The sequence below is a fragment of the Theropithecus gelada genome, chromosome 1 (genome assembly GCF_003255815.1).
Source record: "Theropithecus gelada isolate Dixy chromosome 1, Tgel_1.0, whole genome shotgun sequence".
In the NCBI taxonomy this organism is placed as follows: domain Eukaryota; kingdom Metazoa; phylum Chordata; class Mammalia; order Primates; family Cercopithecidae; genus Theropithecus; species Theropithecus gelada.
The window spans coordinates 221,672,072-221,688,939 of record NC_037668.1 but is presented as its reverse complement, the minus strand read 5'-3'; the positions used below and the strand labels follow the sequence as shown (position 1 = coordinate 221,688,939).

General features: G+C 44.0%; 1 protein-coding gene across 1 annotated transcript; it reads right to left on the bottom strand.

Moving 5' to 3' along the window:
• Positions 1–13,271: 13,271 nt before the first annotated feature.
• LOC112631681 (olfactory receptor 2W3) lies at positions 13,272–14,846 on the bottom strand. Its single transcript, XM_025397148.1, has one exon. It carries the CDS (start codon positions 14,819–14,821, stop codon positions 13,877–13,879), a length of 945 nt encoding a protein of 314 aa, XP_025252933.1. The 5' UTR covers positions 14,822–14,846; the 3' UTR covers positions 13,272–13,876.
• Positions 14,847–16,868: the final 2,022 nt, after the last annotated feature.

The window sequence follows — 16,868 nt, the reverse complement described above, 5'->3', positions numbered from 1 at the left end:
GTACATTAGAAACGTCACAGGGGTTGTGTACACCCTGTGCGATACTGCAAGTAATATTATCATCTCCCAACCTGGATGTTAAAAACGGTATCACATGGGGGTGTACACGCCCGTCAACATTAAGAGTAATATCATCCTTTCCTCTCCTGGATACTAGAAACAATATCACAGGGGGAATGTACACCCCCTGCGATATTGAGAATAATATCATTTTCTCCCTAACTGGATATTAGAAACATTATCTCAGGGGGTGTGTGCATCCCCTGTGACACTGGGAATAATAGCATCCTCTCCCTCCCTGACTATTAGGAACAACATTACCGGTGGGTTGTACACCCCTGCGATATTGGGAGAAATATCCTCCCCTCCCCTTGGTATTAAAAACAATATTACGGAAAAGTTGTACAACCGCTAGGATACTGGAATTAATATCCTCTCCCCCTGCCTGGATATTAAGAACAATATCACAGGGGAGACATACACCCCCTGAGATATTGCAAGTAATATCATCTTATTTCCTTCTGAATATTGAGAACAATATCAGGCCGGGCGTGGTGGCTCGTGCCTGTAATCCCAGCACTTTGGGAGGCCGAGGCGGGCGGATCACCTGGGGTCAGGAGTTCCAGACCAGGTTGGCCAGCATGGTGAAACCCCGTCTCTACTAAAAATACAAAAATTAGCCAGGTGTGGTGGCACATGCCTGTAATCCCAGGTACTTGGGAGGCTGAGGCAGGAGAATCACTTGAACCTGGGAGGTGGAGGTTGTAGTAAGCCAAGGTTGTGCCACTGCACTCCAGCAGCCTGGGTGGCAAGAGTGAGACTTCATCTTAAAGATAACAAAAAAAAGAACAATATCACAGGAAGGGTGTACACCCTCTGTGATTTGGGGAGTAATATCATCGTCTTCTTCCCTGGATATTAGGAAAATATCACAGAGTGGTGGTGTACCCCCCTGCGATATTGAGTGTACACCCTTCCTGGAAATATTGTTCCTAATATCCAAGAAGGAGAGGATGATATTACTCCCAATATCGTAGGGGATGTACCCCCCTCCTGTAATATTGCTTGTAATTTCTATTGGGGGAGAAGCTGACATTACTCCCAATATCACAAAGTGTGTACACCACCCTGTGACACTGTTTGTAATATCCAGGGGTTGAGGATATTATTACTCCAAATATCGCAAGGGTTGTGCACTCCCCTGTTATATTGTTTGTAATATCCAGGGGGAAAGAGGGTGATATTGCTCCTAATATCGCAGAGGATATACACCCCCCTGTGATATTGTTCGTAATATCCAGGTGGGCGAGAGGATGTTATTACTCCCAATATCGCAGGAAATGTAAACTTGCTGTGATATTGTTCGTAATATCCAGAAGGGCGAGAGGATGATATTACTCCCAATATCTCAGGAGGTTTAAACCCTCCTGTGTATACCCCTCTGCGATGTTGTTCATAATATTCAGGAAAAATGAAGATATTTCTCCCCATATCACAGAAGGTGTACACTCCCTTGTGATATTGTTCATAATATCCAGAGGGAAAGGGGATGATATTAATTCAAATATCGCAGGAGGGGTACACCTTCTTGTGATAGTGTTCGTAATATTAAAAACGGGAGAGGATGATATTTCTCCCAGTGTCACAAAGAGTGTACACCAGCTGTGATATTGTTCCTAACGTCCAGAGGGGGAGACAATGATACGACTCCCAAAATCGCAGGGGGTGTACACCCTTCTGTGATATTGTTTGTAATATCAAGAAGAGGAGAGGATGACATTACTCTCAATATCGAAGGGGGAGTAGATCTTCATGTGCTCATTTTTGTAATATCTACAAGGGGAGAGAATGATATTACTCAATATCGCAGAGGGTGTACACCCCCTGAGACATTGTTCGTAATATTTAGGGGGGTAGAGGATGATATCACTCCCAATATCACAGGAGCTGTACATCCTTCTGTGATAATGTTTGTAATATCCAGGGAAAAAGAAAATATTACACCAAATATCGAAGAGGCTGTACACCCCACTATGATATTGTTCATAATATCTAGAGGAAGAAGGATGATATTACTCCCAGCATCCCAGGGAGTGTACACCCCCGTGTGATGTTGTTTGTAATATCCAGAAAGGAGAAAATGATATTACTTTCAATATCGTAGGGGGTGTACACCCCCCTTTGATAGTGTTCGAAATAACCAAAAGAGGAGAGGATGATATTACTCCCAATATCGCAGGAAGTGTGCACCCCTTGTAATATTATTTTTAATATTTAAAAAGAAAAGAATAACATTAATCTTTTCTTAACCTAATCAATTAATTGTTCGAAATATCCATGGAAAGAGAAAATAAGATTATTCCCAATATCGTAGGGGGTGTACACCCCTCCTGTGATATTGTTCCTAATATCCAGGGAAGATGAACAAGATATTACTTCCAATATTGCAAGGTGTAAACTTCCCCTGTGATATTGTTTTTAATATTTAAGGGGGAAAGAGAATGATATTACTCCCAATATTGCAGGGGGTGTGCACCCCCCGTGATATTTTTCCTAATATCCAGGGGAAATAAGTATATTACTCCCAATATTCCAAAGGATGTACACTTTTTGGTAATATTGTTCCTAACATCCATGGGGAGAGACGATGATATTACTCCCAATATCGTAGGGAGTGTACACTGCCCCCTTTGATATTATTCCTAATATCCACGGGGGGAGAGGATGATATTATTCTCAATATCGCAGGATGTGTTTACTCTACTGTGATATTGTTTGTAATATCAAGAAGAGAAGAAGATGCTGTTACTCTCAATATCGAAGGGGGAGTACATCCCCATGTGATATTTTTCAGAATATCCAGAAGGGAGAGGGTGATATTACTCTTAATATCACAGAGGGTGTACACATCACTGTGATATTGTTCTTAATACTTAGTGGGGGGGGAGAATAATATCACTCCCAATATCTCTGGGGCTGTACACCCCTCTGTGATATTGTTTGTGATATCCAGGGTGGGAGAAAATGATATTACTCGCAATATCGCAGAGGGTGTACACCTCACTGTGATATTATTCATAATATCCAGGGAAAATAGGATAATATTACTCCAAATATCGAAGGAACTGTACGCCTCTTTGTGATATTGTTCATAATATCCAGATGTAAAAGGATGAAATTACTCTTAATATTTCATGCAGTGTACCCTCTCCTGTGATGTTGTTCATAATATCCAGGGAAGAGAAAATGATATTACTCCCAATATCGCAGGCGGTGTACACCCCCTTGTGATATTGTTCGAAATATGCAAAACAGGAGAGGATGATATTACTCCCAATATTGCATAAAATGTACATTCCCCCGTAATATTGTTCTTAATATCCAGAAAGGAAAGGATGATATTAATCCTAATATCACAGGGGGTGTACACCACCCGTGTGATACTGTTCAAAATATCCATGGAAGGAGAAAATGATATTATTCACAATATCGCAGAGGGTGTACACCCCTCTTGTGATATTGTTCCTAATACACAGGGAAGAAGAACAAGGCACTACTGCCAATATTGCGGGGAGTAAAACCCCCCTGTGCTATTGTTTTCAATATTTAAGGGGGAAAAAGAATGATATTACTCCCAATATTGCAAGGGGTGTGCACCCCCGTGATATTTTTTCTAATATTTAGAAAAAATGAGTATGATATTACCCGCAATATCGCAAAGGATGGACACTCCATTTGTGATATTGTTCCTAATATCCAGGAAGGGGGACGATGATATTACTTCCAATATCACAGGGGGTGCACACCCTCCCAGTGATATTGTTCCTAACATCCACAGGGGGAGAGGATGATATTGCTCCAATATCGCAGGGTGTGTACACCCCCGCTGTGACATTTTTTCTAATATTTAGTGGGGGAGAGGAGGGTGATATGTCTTTATATACTACAGGGAGTGTATACCTCCTGTGATATGGTTTATAATACCCGGGGGGGACAGGAGGGTGATATTACACCCAGTATCGCGGGGGGCGTACAACCCTCTGTGGTATGATTTGTAATATCCAGGAGGGGAGAGGAGGGTGATATTACTCATTATATCTCAGGGGGGTATATAACCCCCTGTGATAAAATTCATAATACCCAGTGAGAAAAAGAAGGGTGATATGATTCCCCATATCCCGGGGGATGTTCACCCTTCTGTGATATTGTTTGTTATACGGAAGGGGGGAGAGGACGGTGATATTACTCCCCAAACCCCGGGTGTGTACACACCTCTGTGATATGGTTCACAATACCCCGGGCAGGAGAGGAGGGTGACATTACTTTCAATATCCCGGGGTGTGTACACCTCCCTGTGATACGATTCGTAGTATCCAGAAAGGGAGAAGTGGGTGACATGACACCCCACATCGCGGGGCGTACACCCCCTATGATATAGTTTGTAACACCCAGAAGGTGAGAGGTAGATATTACTTCTCAGATGGCGGGAGGCCTACACCCCCCTGTGATAGGGTTTGGAACATGCAGAGGGGGAGAAGGTGACATTACTCTCCACGTTGCGGACTGCGGACACCCCACACACCCGTGACATGGTTCATAATACCGGGGGGAATGAGGGATACTCCCCATATCGCGGAAAGTGTGAGGGAGTCATCATCTTTCAGGTCTGAGGGGCCGATATTACTCCCCATGTCGCAGGGGACAAACTCTGTGATATGATTCGTAATATCCCGGGGGAGGGACAGTGATATCACTCCCCACATCGCAAGGGAGCACACCCCCCTGTAATGTGGTTCACAACATTCCGAGCGGGAGAGGGTGGTGCTGCTCTCCGCGCGGCGAGGGGCGCACACCCCCCTGTGACATGGTTCATACCCTCCCCGGGAATAAAGGGTGATATTCCTCCTCCTACCGTAGGACGTGTACACCCCTGTGACACTGTTTGTGACATCCAGGGAGGAAGAGGGTGATATCACTCTTCATATTTTGGGGGATACACACCTCCACTTTGACAAGATTCGTAATCTCCCGGGAGGGAGAGGGTAGTATTACTTTCCATATCGGGAGGGACGTACACTCCCCTGCGATAGTGTTTGTAACGTCCAGGGGGACAGAGGGCGATATTACTTCCCCTATTGCGGGGAGAATACACCCCCCTGTGATATGGTTCATAATATTCCGAGGGGAAGAGGGCATTATGTATATTATGTATATGAAAATACTACTTTCCATATTGCAGGGACGTACACCCCCCTGTGATTTGGTTCGTAGTATCTCGGGTGGGAGAGGGTGACATTGCTTTCCACATTGCGAGGGGTACACACCCCCCTGTGATATGGTTTGTAATATTCCAGCGGGGAGAGGGTGCTATTACTGCCCATCTCACGAGGGTCGTATAACTTCCTGTGATACGGTTCGTAGTATCTTGCAGGGGAGACGTACACCCCTTTGTGATATGGTTCGTAATACCCGGTGGGGAGAAGGGGATATTACTCTCCTTATCGCGGGAGCGTACACACCCCTGTGATGTGGTTCGTAGTATCTTGGGGGGAGGGGCTAATATTACTCCCCTTATCTCCCAGGACGTACATCCCCCTGTGATACGGTTTGTAATATCCCGGGGGGGACAGGGTGATATTTCTCTGGCTAGTGTGAGGCGTACATCCCCCTGTGACATGGTTCGTAATTTCCAAGAGGGGAGAAGGTGGTATTACTCCCGCATATCGCCAAAAGCTTACACTTCCCTGTGACATAGTTCGTAATATTTTGGGGGGAAAAGGGTGATATTACTTTCCATATTACGTCGAGCGTACACCCCCCTGTGACACGGATCGTGATATCTTGGGGAAGACAGGGTAATATTACTCCCCATATCGCAGAGGGCATAACCCCCTGTGATATAGTTTGTAATATTTCGGAGGGGAGAGGGCAATATTACTTTCCATATCGCGAGGGGCGCACACCCCACTGTGGTATGGTTCGCCATATCCCAGGGAAGAGAGGGTGATATTACTCCCTACGTCGTGGGGGCATACACCATTCTGTGATACGATTCGTAATATCCCAGGGGGGAGAGGGTGAAATTACTCCTCATATCGCGGGGATCACACAGCCCCTTGTGATATGGTTCATAAGACTCTGAGGGGGAGAGGGTGCTGTTACTCATCATATCACCGGGGTGTACAACCTCCTCTGATACGGTTCTTAACATCCAGGATGAGAGAGGGTGATATTACTCCCCACATCGCAAAGGACATACACCCCCTTGTGACATGATTCATAATATCCATGGGGGAAGAGGATGATATTACTTTCAATATCACAGGGAGTGTATACCTCAGTGTGATATTGTTCATAATATCCAGAGAAAAAGAAGATTATATTACTCCCAACATTGCAAGAAGTATACACCCCACTGTTACATTGTTTGTAATATCCAAGGGGGAGAGGATGATATTACACCTAATATCACAGAGGTTGGAAACCCCCTTGTGATATTGGTTGTAACATCCAGGAGGGGAGGGGATGATATTACTCACAATATCGCAGGGGATGTACACCTCCCAGTAACATTGTTCGTAATTCCAAAAAGGGAGAGAATAAAATTACTTAGAATATCACAGGGCGTGTACACACGCAGGGCGTGTAACCAGTGATACTGCTTGTAATATCCAGAAAGAGAGTGGAGTGCCTGCTGTGGTTTTTCACCATCCCCCCTTGGAAATCTTCCACAATAAAGATATTTGGGGGGACAAAAATAGAGTTAGAGAGAAGGAGTAAGTTATAGGGTTTGATAGCACTGCGGGGTGGCCATAGTTAACCATCATGTATTGTATATTTCAAAATAGCTAGAAGAGAAGATTTGGAATGTTCCTAACATGAAGAAATGATGAATCCTTGAGGTGAAAGGCATCCCAACTATCCTGAATTGGTTATTACACACTGTATACATGTATCTGTGAAATTAAACTTAAAGCTGTTAGAATGTTAAATTATTCTGAACCTTGAGAGGAATGTGGCTATATAACCTGAATTACGTAGCATACAACTAAAACTTCAGCTTGTCCAATTATAGATTAACTATCTTCCTCATTCCTATACCTAGCAAACCAAGCAGCACCAGAGATCAGAGCCTCTCAGCTTATTGCCTGTCCTCAGAGAGGAATCAACTAGCCTTCCCTGGAATGCTGCTGTACGTAACCAGTCAAACCACTGTGATGTATGCATGGGTCTTTTATGGAAAATGTTCTAATTTGGCTGTAGCTTCTCTGTCTCTACCTACATATGTGTAACCTTAACTTCCCCACTTTGCAATGCTGACCCCATTTATTTGGAGTTAGGGTTGACTGAGTGGCCATCGTCAAGCTTTGTGCTCCAATAAACTTACATGTAGTCCTATTTTCTGAGTCTCATTATTTAAGAGTAACATATCAAAATACCACCTGTACCAAATAAATATGAACTCCTATGTATCAATAAGAAATAAAGACATTTGGCCCCTCAGTAAATGTAAAAGGTCTGTACTCCAAATCTTCTATAAAGATTATGGGAGATTGATTCGTCTAGTGGATGTGTATTTTCTGCCAGATCTAATGCTATCAAAGGTGATAATACCCCCAAAGGGAAAATAAATTGGTTTTAGGAGGTTAGAAAAAAAAGTCTCAGATATTAAACTTTTGTGGCCCTCCAGAGTGCTATAGTTTACAAATAGATATAGAGTATATTATTTCTGTGGTGCACGGGAGACCAAAAATACTTCAGCCCAAAACATATTTCTCCAACATACTTCAAGATGGCTATTCAGAGGGTCTGAGACAGGAATAGCCCAGCAAAGCTGCCTTTTGTGGAGGAGATATGAATCTGTAGAGAAATATCCCCACTGATGAGATAAAGAGCTGGGCTATTTCGGAGATCTCCCCTCCTTGTCTGGGTCTAGGAAGAATTAGCTCATCCACAGCCTGCCATCGACTCTTTCTGACGGCAGCTCTGAGATGACCTATTTTCACCTGCATAGCAAGACAGCCTCCACTCGACAGCCTTTCCTCCCTTCACTCTCTCCTAACCTGTGACGTTACCTCTCCCAGAGCCCAGAGGAATGCAGTCCTGGGCCTGTGGTCTTTGGGCTCATTCACTTCCCTGGAAAATCATTTATTCCTACAGCCTCCCATTTCCTCTCTTCCCAGTGAGAAGGATATTTAAGTGTCAACCATCTTGCCTTTCTTCTTCATATTTTATATGACTCTTGTGCATAAGACTGCAAGTAATACTTTTTTTGGCCTTTTTTCTCCTGTTAATCCATCTATGATTAGTTTGGTTATAGACTCAAATCATTGAAACTTCAGGGGAAAAATTTAAACTTCCCTAAATGTATTAAAGTTCCTTGGAAAAACAGTATAGTGATTTCTCAAAAAACTAAAAATAGAACTATGATTCAACTCAGCAATCCCACCACTGGGTATCTACCAAAAGAAAAAGAAATTTTATCAAGAAGACACCTATGTGTTTACTACAGCACAATTTGCAATAGCAAAGGCATGGATTCAACCTATGTGCCCATCAACAGTAGACTGGATACAGAAAATGTGGTACCTACACACTACGGAATACTGCGAGGCCATTACAAAGAATGAGATCATGACCTTTGCAGCCTATGTGCCCATCAACAGTAGACTGAATAAAGAAAATGTGGTACAAGAATAAGATCATGACCTTTGCAGCAACTTGGATCCATCAGTTAATTCTTAAGTCAATTAATGCAGACACCAAATCAAATACCACACAATATCACTTGTAAATGGGAGCTAAGCAATGGGCATAAGATGGACATAAAGATGGAAAACATAGACACTGGGGACTCCAAAAGAGGAAAAAGGAGCAGGGTAAGGGTTGGGAAAACAGCCTATTGGGTACTATGTTCACTATTTGGGCGAGGGTGAAGAAGTGTCCTTGATCTGGACAAACACCCAAGGTTTGGTGTCTGGCAGTAAGGAGAACAAAGACGCAGTCTCACACACACACACACACACACACACACACACACACACACACAGAGTAGGTGTAAGAGCGGAATGTTTAATAGCCAAAAGAAGAGAGAGCTTCCTCATGCGGAGGAAGGGAGCGCCCAAGTGGGTTTCCGAGTTTGGGGCGCGATGCGGTTGATTTCACAGAGGGGCTTGAAGAGGCAGGGTTTGATTGACATAGGGCCCAGGGGATTGCTTTGACCAGGTGTGCCATTTACATAGCCAAGAATCTTGTATTATGCAGATGGGGTTTTTACCTGGCTGAAGCCATGACACCCGCACACCTGGCAATAAGGGTGGAGGGAATCTCCAGTTGGATGTGTCTGGCTTCCAGGCAGCCTTTTTCCGTTGGCACAGCTGCTGGCATTCACCTGTGGAAGCTTGCAGCTTGCTTATGTAAGCTTGCAGCTTGATTTTTCCGGCTGCTTTTTATTAGAAAAGAAATGATTTGGGGGCTGCTTTTTATTAAGGGAAAATTCCATCGAGAACTCTTCAATCCTCACTATCTGTCTAAATAATTTCTTACTAACTCCTATATCAAAGGGTTCACCAGAAGCCCAAACTCCAGCATGACACTATACATCCATGTAATAAACCTCCACAGGTACCCCCTGAATCCATAATAAAAACGTTATTTAAGTCCCATGGAAGAGGGAATAACAAGGAAAAAAAGAGGCATAAAAGTTTTTTAGGGCCAGCAGTAATAAAAAATAAACAGGTTGAGAAACACCGAGTTAGACGATTCGTCAAACAGGGCCAGTATATCATATTGTATATGCAAGGTTGAAAGTGTCACCCAAAGAATGACCAGGATTGTTACCAGAAAGGGGTCCCAAGCCAGACACCAACAGAGGTCGTAAACCAGAGTTAGGAAGGGCCTGACATTTTGCCTGATGGCTCCTATTGATAGGGAGTTTATCAAACCTGTGGTTTTTGCTGTAGCCATAGGAATTTAGGGAGTTGCCATGGCAGCAAGGCCTTGGAGCCCTTAGCCCGTAGGTACCTTTTCGTTTCCTTAACCTTGGGGTTCATCTTACTCGATAAAGAGATATCTACTTTGGCTTCTCAGATCTCAAAGGAAGCCAAAATACTTTAGCCCAAAATATACTTCTTTGAGATGTTTCAAGATGGTTGTTCAGGAGGGCTGGAAATACAAATTTAGTTGAAAAGCTGTCTTTTGTGAAGATTTGCATCTGTAGAGAAAAATCTGCACTGATGCAGCCAGGCTTTCTCTGAGGCCTTCCCTCATCCTGATTTAGGGATGATTAACGGAGGGTCTGACATTTTTAAGGGTCTGAAACATTTACATCTACTCTCTCTGAGCACTGCTACCTGTGAGGTTCCATCCACGTAACAAGACCACCTTTGCTACGCAGGCCACCTCTTCTCTGGTCCCACAAGCCATTTTGCCACTGATCCAAGCCTCATTCTTTCTGGAACCTCAAGATGGTATAAAAGCGTCAACCATCCAGTCATTTCTTTGAGATGTTATGTTTTGTAAAACTCCTGTGCACCTTAATAAATTCATATGTCTTTTCTCTTATTATTTCTCAGCTGTGTTTCTCCAGTTGATTTTCAGTGAACATTCAAATGAAAGGGAAGTTTTCCCTTGGCCTCCACAAGGTTTTATTAATTTCCACAAATTTCCATAGAATTAGTAATAGTTAGAGGATTCAGTGGAGAATGTGGATAGTGGGAGGAGGAGGAAAGTTTATTCCAGTTAAAATTGGAAAGTTAAAAAATAAAGCACCACCTTCCCAGGTGGAGAGATACTGTTTTGTACATTCTGGAGCCCACATGACTTCCTAGGACTCAGCTGCTCAGGGCTTCACACAGAGCATAGCCCAGTGGCGAGGAACTGAGATGTGACCATCAGAACACCCTCATTCAAATTCCCACTCCCGCAGTAACAGTGTATTGAAATCTAAAATCTCTGAGCCCTAAGTTCCTCCTTTGTAAGATAGATGTGATATATTTCCCACCTCTCTTTCTTGAGGACTCAGTGAGTAAATACAGGTAAATTGTCTGAGTTCGTTGACACATACCAAGCACCTCAAGAGTATTAACCATCATTAGCTAAAAACATAATTATGTTTCAACTGAAAACTGTGAATGAGGCCGGGTGGGGTGGCTCATGCCCGTAATCCCAGCACTCTGGGAGGCTGAGGCAGGCGGATCACCTGAGGCTGGGATTTCGAGACCAGCCTGACCAACATGGAGAAACCCTGTCTCTACCAAAAAAAAAAAAAAAAAAAACCATAAAATTCACCAGGTGTGGTGATGCATGCCTGTAATCCCAGCTACTTGGGAGGCTGAGGCAGAAGAATCGCTTGAACTCGGGAGGCGGAGGTTGCAGTGAGCCCAGGTTGTGCCACTGCAGTCCAGCCTGGGCGACAAGAGTGAAACTCCATCTGAATGAAAGGAAGGAAGGAAGGAAGGAAGGAAGGAAGGAAGGAAGGAAGGAAGGAAGGAAGGANAAGGAAGGAAGGAAGGAAGGAAGGAAGGAAGGAAGGAAGGAAGGAAGGAAGGAAGGAAGGGAGGGAGGGAGGGAGGGAGGGAGACAGAGAGGAAGGGAGCAGGGAGGGAGGGAGGGAGGGAGGGAGACAGGGAGGAAGGGAGCAGGGAGGGAGGGACGTGGGGGAGCAGGAGGGGAGAGAGGGACGGGGCAGGGGAGGGAGAGAAGGACGCTGCGGGGGGGCAGGGGGAGAGGGAGGGAGGGAAAAACAACACCAAAGGGTTAAGTAGATAGGAGTTTCAAGAGAGATTTTTTTTTTTTTAAAGAAGAAAAGAAAGACGTGACAAAATATAAAATGTAATGACTATTCGAGAAAGGGGAACAAGCAGAGGAATAAGTATAGAACGGGACACCTGCAGCCAAAAGTGGCCTTAATCAAACAGCGATTGCAGCAGAAAACCATTCAGCTAAAGGAGAAGAAACTTCAGCCTGGGAGACACAGCAAGACTCCATCTCAAAAAAATAAATAAAGTATTTTCTTTAACATATATATGTGGACTTGGGGAGTTTTGTAACTGTTGGAAATAAACCCTAACTGCCACACAGATAACTCATTCTCAGTTCACCATTAGCCCATCCACATCAGTACTTCTCACAAACAGCATCCTTGAATAGTCAGAGGGGCCGGGCTCTGGTTTGTTTACACTTACACAACCCCCTGGGGCTGATGACCTTTGATGTGCAGTGTGGAGGTGAGAAGGCTACAAAAGAGGACAGAAATACACCGTGGAGGAGGAAGGAGCCGAGCACAGGCACAGGAGCAATGGCAGAGGAATGAGGACCACCCCTCAGCAGGCCTTTCACATCACTCCCTCTCACCTTGTATTCGCCCTTCGTCTATGAACGCTCTCCAGCTTTTTCCTGGAACGTGTCTGCCCTCCAATGCCTGGAACCATTTCCTGGGTCCTTAAAATGTAGTCCGAGTCCCCAAAGTAAGGGCATCACCTGGGAGGAGACACAGAAACTCAGACCCCTCTTATCACCAGCTGAACTGGAACCGCATTGGAACGAGACCTCAGATAACTGGAGTGCACATCAGTGGGACACACTGAGGACCGCACTGTGTAAGGAACAGTGGCCAGCCATGCTCCTTAGCCCCAAAGGGTCTTTGACATTGCGTGCCAAGCCAAATGCTTGAAGACTTTTGCTCTTTGAAATTTCATGATGCAATAGAAACCACATGAATCAGGAGTCAGAAAGAACTTGGGGAAAAAACCTGATTCATTTCCCCTCAAGCAAAAGATTTAACCTTCAGATCTCAAGGACCAGGAAGGTAAAATGGGAGTAACGATACTCACGCTGACTTCACACAAACACGGAGGTTAGATGAACGAGGAGCCTCTGGTACACAGAAGGGACTGAACCAATGTCCCGTTCTTCCTACTAATAATGAAAAAACATGCCTGAGAAAGAATGATGCTTTAAGATTTAAATGACCCGTGTATCATTATTTACAGGTTCACTTCTTGGTTTATGCAGAATCTTACACCAGATTTTGGGGAAAATTCCAAAGGTTTAGATAAAGGGTACAACAAACTTTACAATTTCATGAAAAGGTTTGGGTAGGAATTGGGAATATAGAAAATATCAAACTGTGCTGAGTTCCACGATTTGATGGCTCTAAACAGAGAGGCACTTGGACCACGTGGAGAACAGTGATGCATTTGGGGTCATTCTGACTGAAACATGTCAGGTGTGTTAGACTTTAAAGCAAACAACAACAAAGAAAGCAAAGCTCTGATCGAGAAGAGTTATTTCCTCTTAGCACTCTGGTATAAGTTGGTGGAAACTCATCTTTACAATGGTTTATCTCACTTTGTTCTTTACAGCTGCTTTATAGAACACGATGGGTTTTGGGATGATTTGTGTTATTCAGTTCACACATAAAGCACATAATGTTGGCCAGGCACAGTGACTCACACCTGTAATCCCAGAACTCTAGGAGGCCATGGCAGGAGGATCACATGAGGCCAGGAGTTTGGGACCAGCCTGGGCAACACAGCTAGACCCCATCTCCGTAGAAAATAGAAAAGCCACAATTCCCACCGCCAGTGGTGCGCACCTTCCAGTTACTTGGAAGGCTGAGGAGGGGGAGGATCGCTTAAGCCCAAGAGTTGGAGGAGCCATGATGGCACCACTGCACTCCTCCCTAGGTGACAGAGTGACACTCCGTCTCAATTTTAAAAGCAACAACAAAAGCACATGATGTCAGAACTGAAACAGCCTCACAAAAGTCCAGAAAAAGGCAAGTTGGGAGTCACAAGCTAATACCAGCTGAAATTCAGCCGTTCCAGATGCCGCCAGTGGCCCCGGATGGAGGTGAAGTCAGGTGGAGATGCCCTTACTCCTTTCCTAGCTCTCTCTTCCCCAGAAGCAACCTTCCCAGCACCCCCTTCACCTCTCTGTTTCTGAGGGTGTAGATGAGAGGATTGAGGAGGGGGGTGACAATGTTGTAGAAGAGCGTGAGGAACTTGCCCTGGTCCTGGGAGGAGCTGGCTCCTGGTTGCATGTACATGTAGATGATGTTTCCATAGAAAAGGGAGACCACAGTGAGATGGGAGCCACAGGTGCTGACGGCCTTCTGCCTTCCTGGTGCTGACCGAATTTGTAACACAGCCCTCACAATGTAGCTGTAAGACAGCAGGATAAACACCAAGGGGGACAGCACAACGCCCACCGCCAGGACAAACACGGTGCCTTCAACGGCCACAGTGCTGACACAGGCCGTCCGGATCAGGGCGGGCATCTCACACAGGAAGTGGTCCACCTCGTGGCGCCCACAGCGGGGTAAGCGCAGGGTCACAGGAGACATGGCCAAGGAGTTGGCCACCCCACAGCCCCAGGCCACTGACGCCAAGCCCCGGCAGAGCCTGGGGTTCATGATCACCATGTAGTGCAGGGGCTTGCAGATAGCCACAAACCGGTCATAGGCCATGACGGCCAGGAGCAGGCACTCCACACCACCCAGACCCAGGAACAGGAAGAGCTGGATGGCACAGCCCGTGTAGCTGATGGTCTTGTCACGTCCATTAAGGTTGTAGAGCAGCTGGGGGATGGAGCTGGTGGTGAAACTGAGGTCCAGGAAGGAGAGGTGGGTGAGGAAGAAGTACATGGGGGTGTGGAGGTGGGGGTCCAGCCGGGACACCAGGATGATGGTGGTGTTGCCCACGAGGGTCAGGAGGTACGCGATCAGGATGACCACAAAGAGGATCCTCTCCAGATGGGGTCGGTCAGAGAACCCCAGCAGGATGAAATGGGTTTGGGTGCTGCCATTGGATCCATCCATCTCTACTGCAGCTAAACAGAAATATCAATCCTAATAATAATAACAGAACTTACTAGAAGTTAAGCATTCTTCTCTGCTTTTTATATTTATTTTATTCATGTAACCCCAGCACAAGCTAAGCATTCTTCTATGCCTTTTTTTTTTTTTTTTTTTTTTGAGATGGAGTCTGGCTCTGTTGCCCAGGCTGGAGTGCAATCGCGTGATCTCGGCTCACTGCAACCTCCGCCTCCCAGATTCAATCCATTCTCCTGCCTCAGCCTCCCAAGTAGCTAGGATTACAGGCGTCACCACCATGCCCGGCTAATTTTTTGTATTTTTAGTAGAGACGGGGTTTCACATGTTGGCCAGGCTGGTCTCGAACTCCTGACCTCATGATCCACCCACCTCGGCCTCCCAAAGTGCTGGGATTACAGGTGTGAGCCACCGCGCCTGGCCTCTTTTCTATGCTTTCTATATTTAATTTATTCATTTAACTCCAACAGAAGCTAAGCATTCTTCTATGCTTTTTATATGTATTCTATTCATGTAACCCCAACAGTTATATGGAGTTGCATTATTATTATTAGCTCCCAACTTATAGAAAAGGAAGCTGAAACACATGTGTGTTGAGCAAACTGTCATATGTAGGAAGACGCAGAGCTGATTCTGAACCCCAGCAACGTGGCTGAGAGTGTGCATTCTTGACCACTATTAGTACTGCCTCTAAATCCAATGAAGTGAAGACAAATCCTGCTGTGGCTGAACGATGAATATTTCTAGAGACTCCAGTCCCTAAGCTCCTGCCAAAAACCTCAAGGACTCAAAATGGAGCCTCAGAATAATCTATCAATAGTATTTAGGAAATATTCATTACACACAGAGTACTTTATCTATTACTGGTCTCAAAGAAACACCTCATTCATTGGGTTATCATTTCTGAGGTAATTTAAAAAATACTTTAGTAGATAAATAACGTAAGAGACAAGCAAAATACACATAAAATCTCTTTCTCTCTCTCTCTTTTAATTGGGCCTGGTATTGAAGAAATAGAGTGTATGAGGTTTTCTTCCAAAGTACTATATACTGCTTGAGAGGATAAAACAGCTTGAAAAAACTTTGTAACAGATATTATAACTGTAATGCAATAATTCACGCATATGTATAGAAAACTCTTATCACGTTCCAATTCCAATACCACATCATATTCAAAGCAACGCGTATTTGATGAGACAAACCACAAGTCTTACAGATGGATATAGAGAGACTCGGTCCATCCTGGTGTTTGGGTGATGGACACATTAAAAGCCAAGACTTCCCACTATGCAATACGTGCAGCTAAAAAGCAGTACTCCCAAATTAATATAAATAAATATAAATATGTACAAGCAGCTAAAAAGCAGTACTCCCAAACTAAGACAAATAAAAATACATACATACATTTTGGGCAATCCCTCCAAACTATTCTGCATTATCCCTAGGTCAACAAGACTAAATTACAAGATCTCAGCAAGCTCATTTGCCTTTTCATAGTTTTCTCATCTAAAATGGTAATAATCAAACCTAGCTTACTTAGTTTACAGATATGCTTTGAGATTTTAAATATGAAATATAAATATATAAAACATATAAAAGTTTAGTGAGTGTAAAGGTTTCTACATATGTTAAAAAAAAAAAAAAGGTGATGTGTCATGCAAACACAGAATAGGAACATAAGCCCATAAGTCTAGCCAGAGAAATCCAGAAGAAAAAAAGCCTACTGAAGAGAAATTCTCTTATCTTATATCTTATTAAGCTTTGAAAATACAATAACTACATCATGATAACTGACAAGGCATTTGTGGGAGGAAGGGAGTGTGGGTCCCATCTTTATTCCTTACACCAAAAATATTAAAATTATGAATTACATATTTAAACATTTCAAAAATACAACTACTATCAGAAAGCGTGATAGTTATTTTTCCTTTTTTTCCCCAATCATCTTGAATAAGTATACATCATAAGCCAAGCTGCAATTCTCAAAAGTTAAAAAGCAAAACATAGATAAATTGTGTTACCTATTTAGAAAAAT

What these genes read in the sequence shown, in the direction of transcription:
- LOC112631681 (XM_025397148.1), bottom strand. Translation starts at nt 14,821, where the DNA reads ATGGATGGATCCAATGGCAGCACCCAAACCCATTTCATCCTGCTGGGG.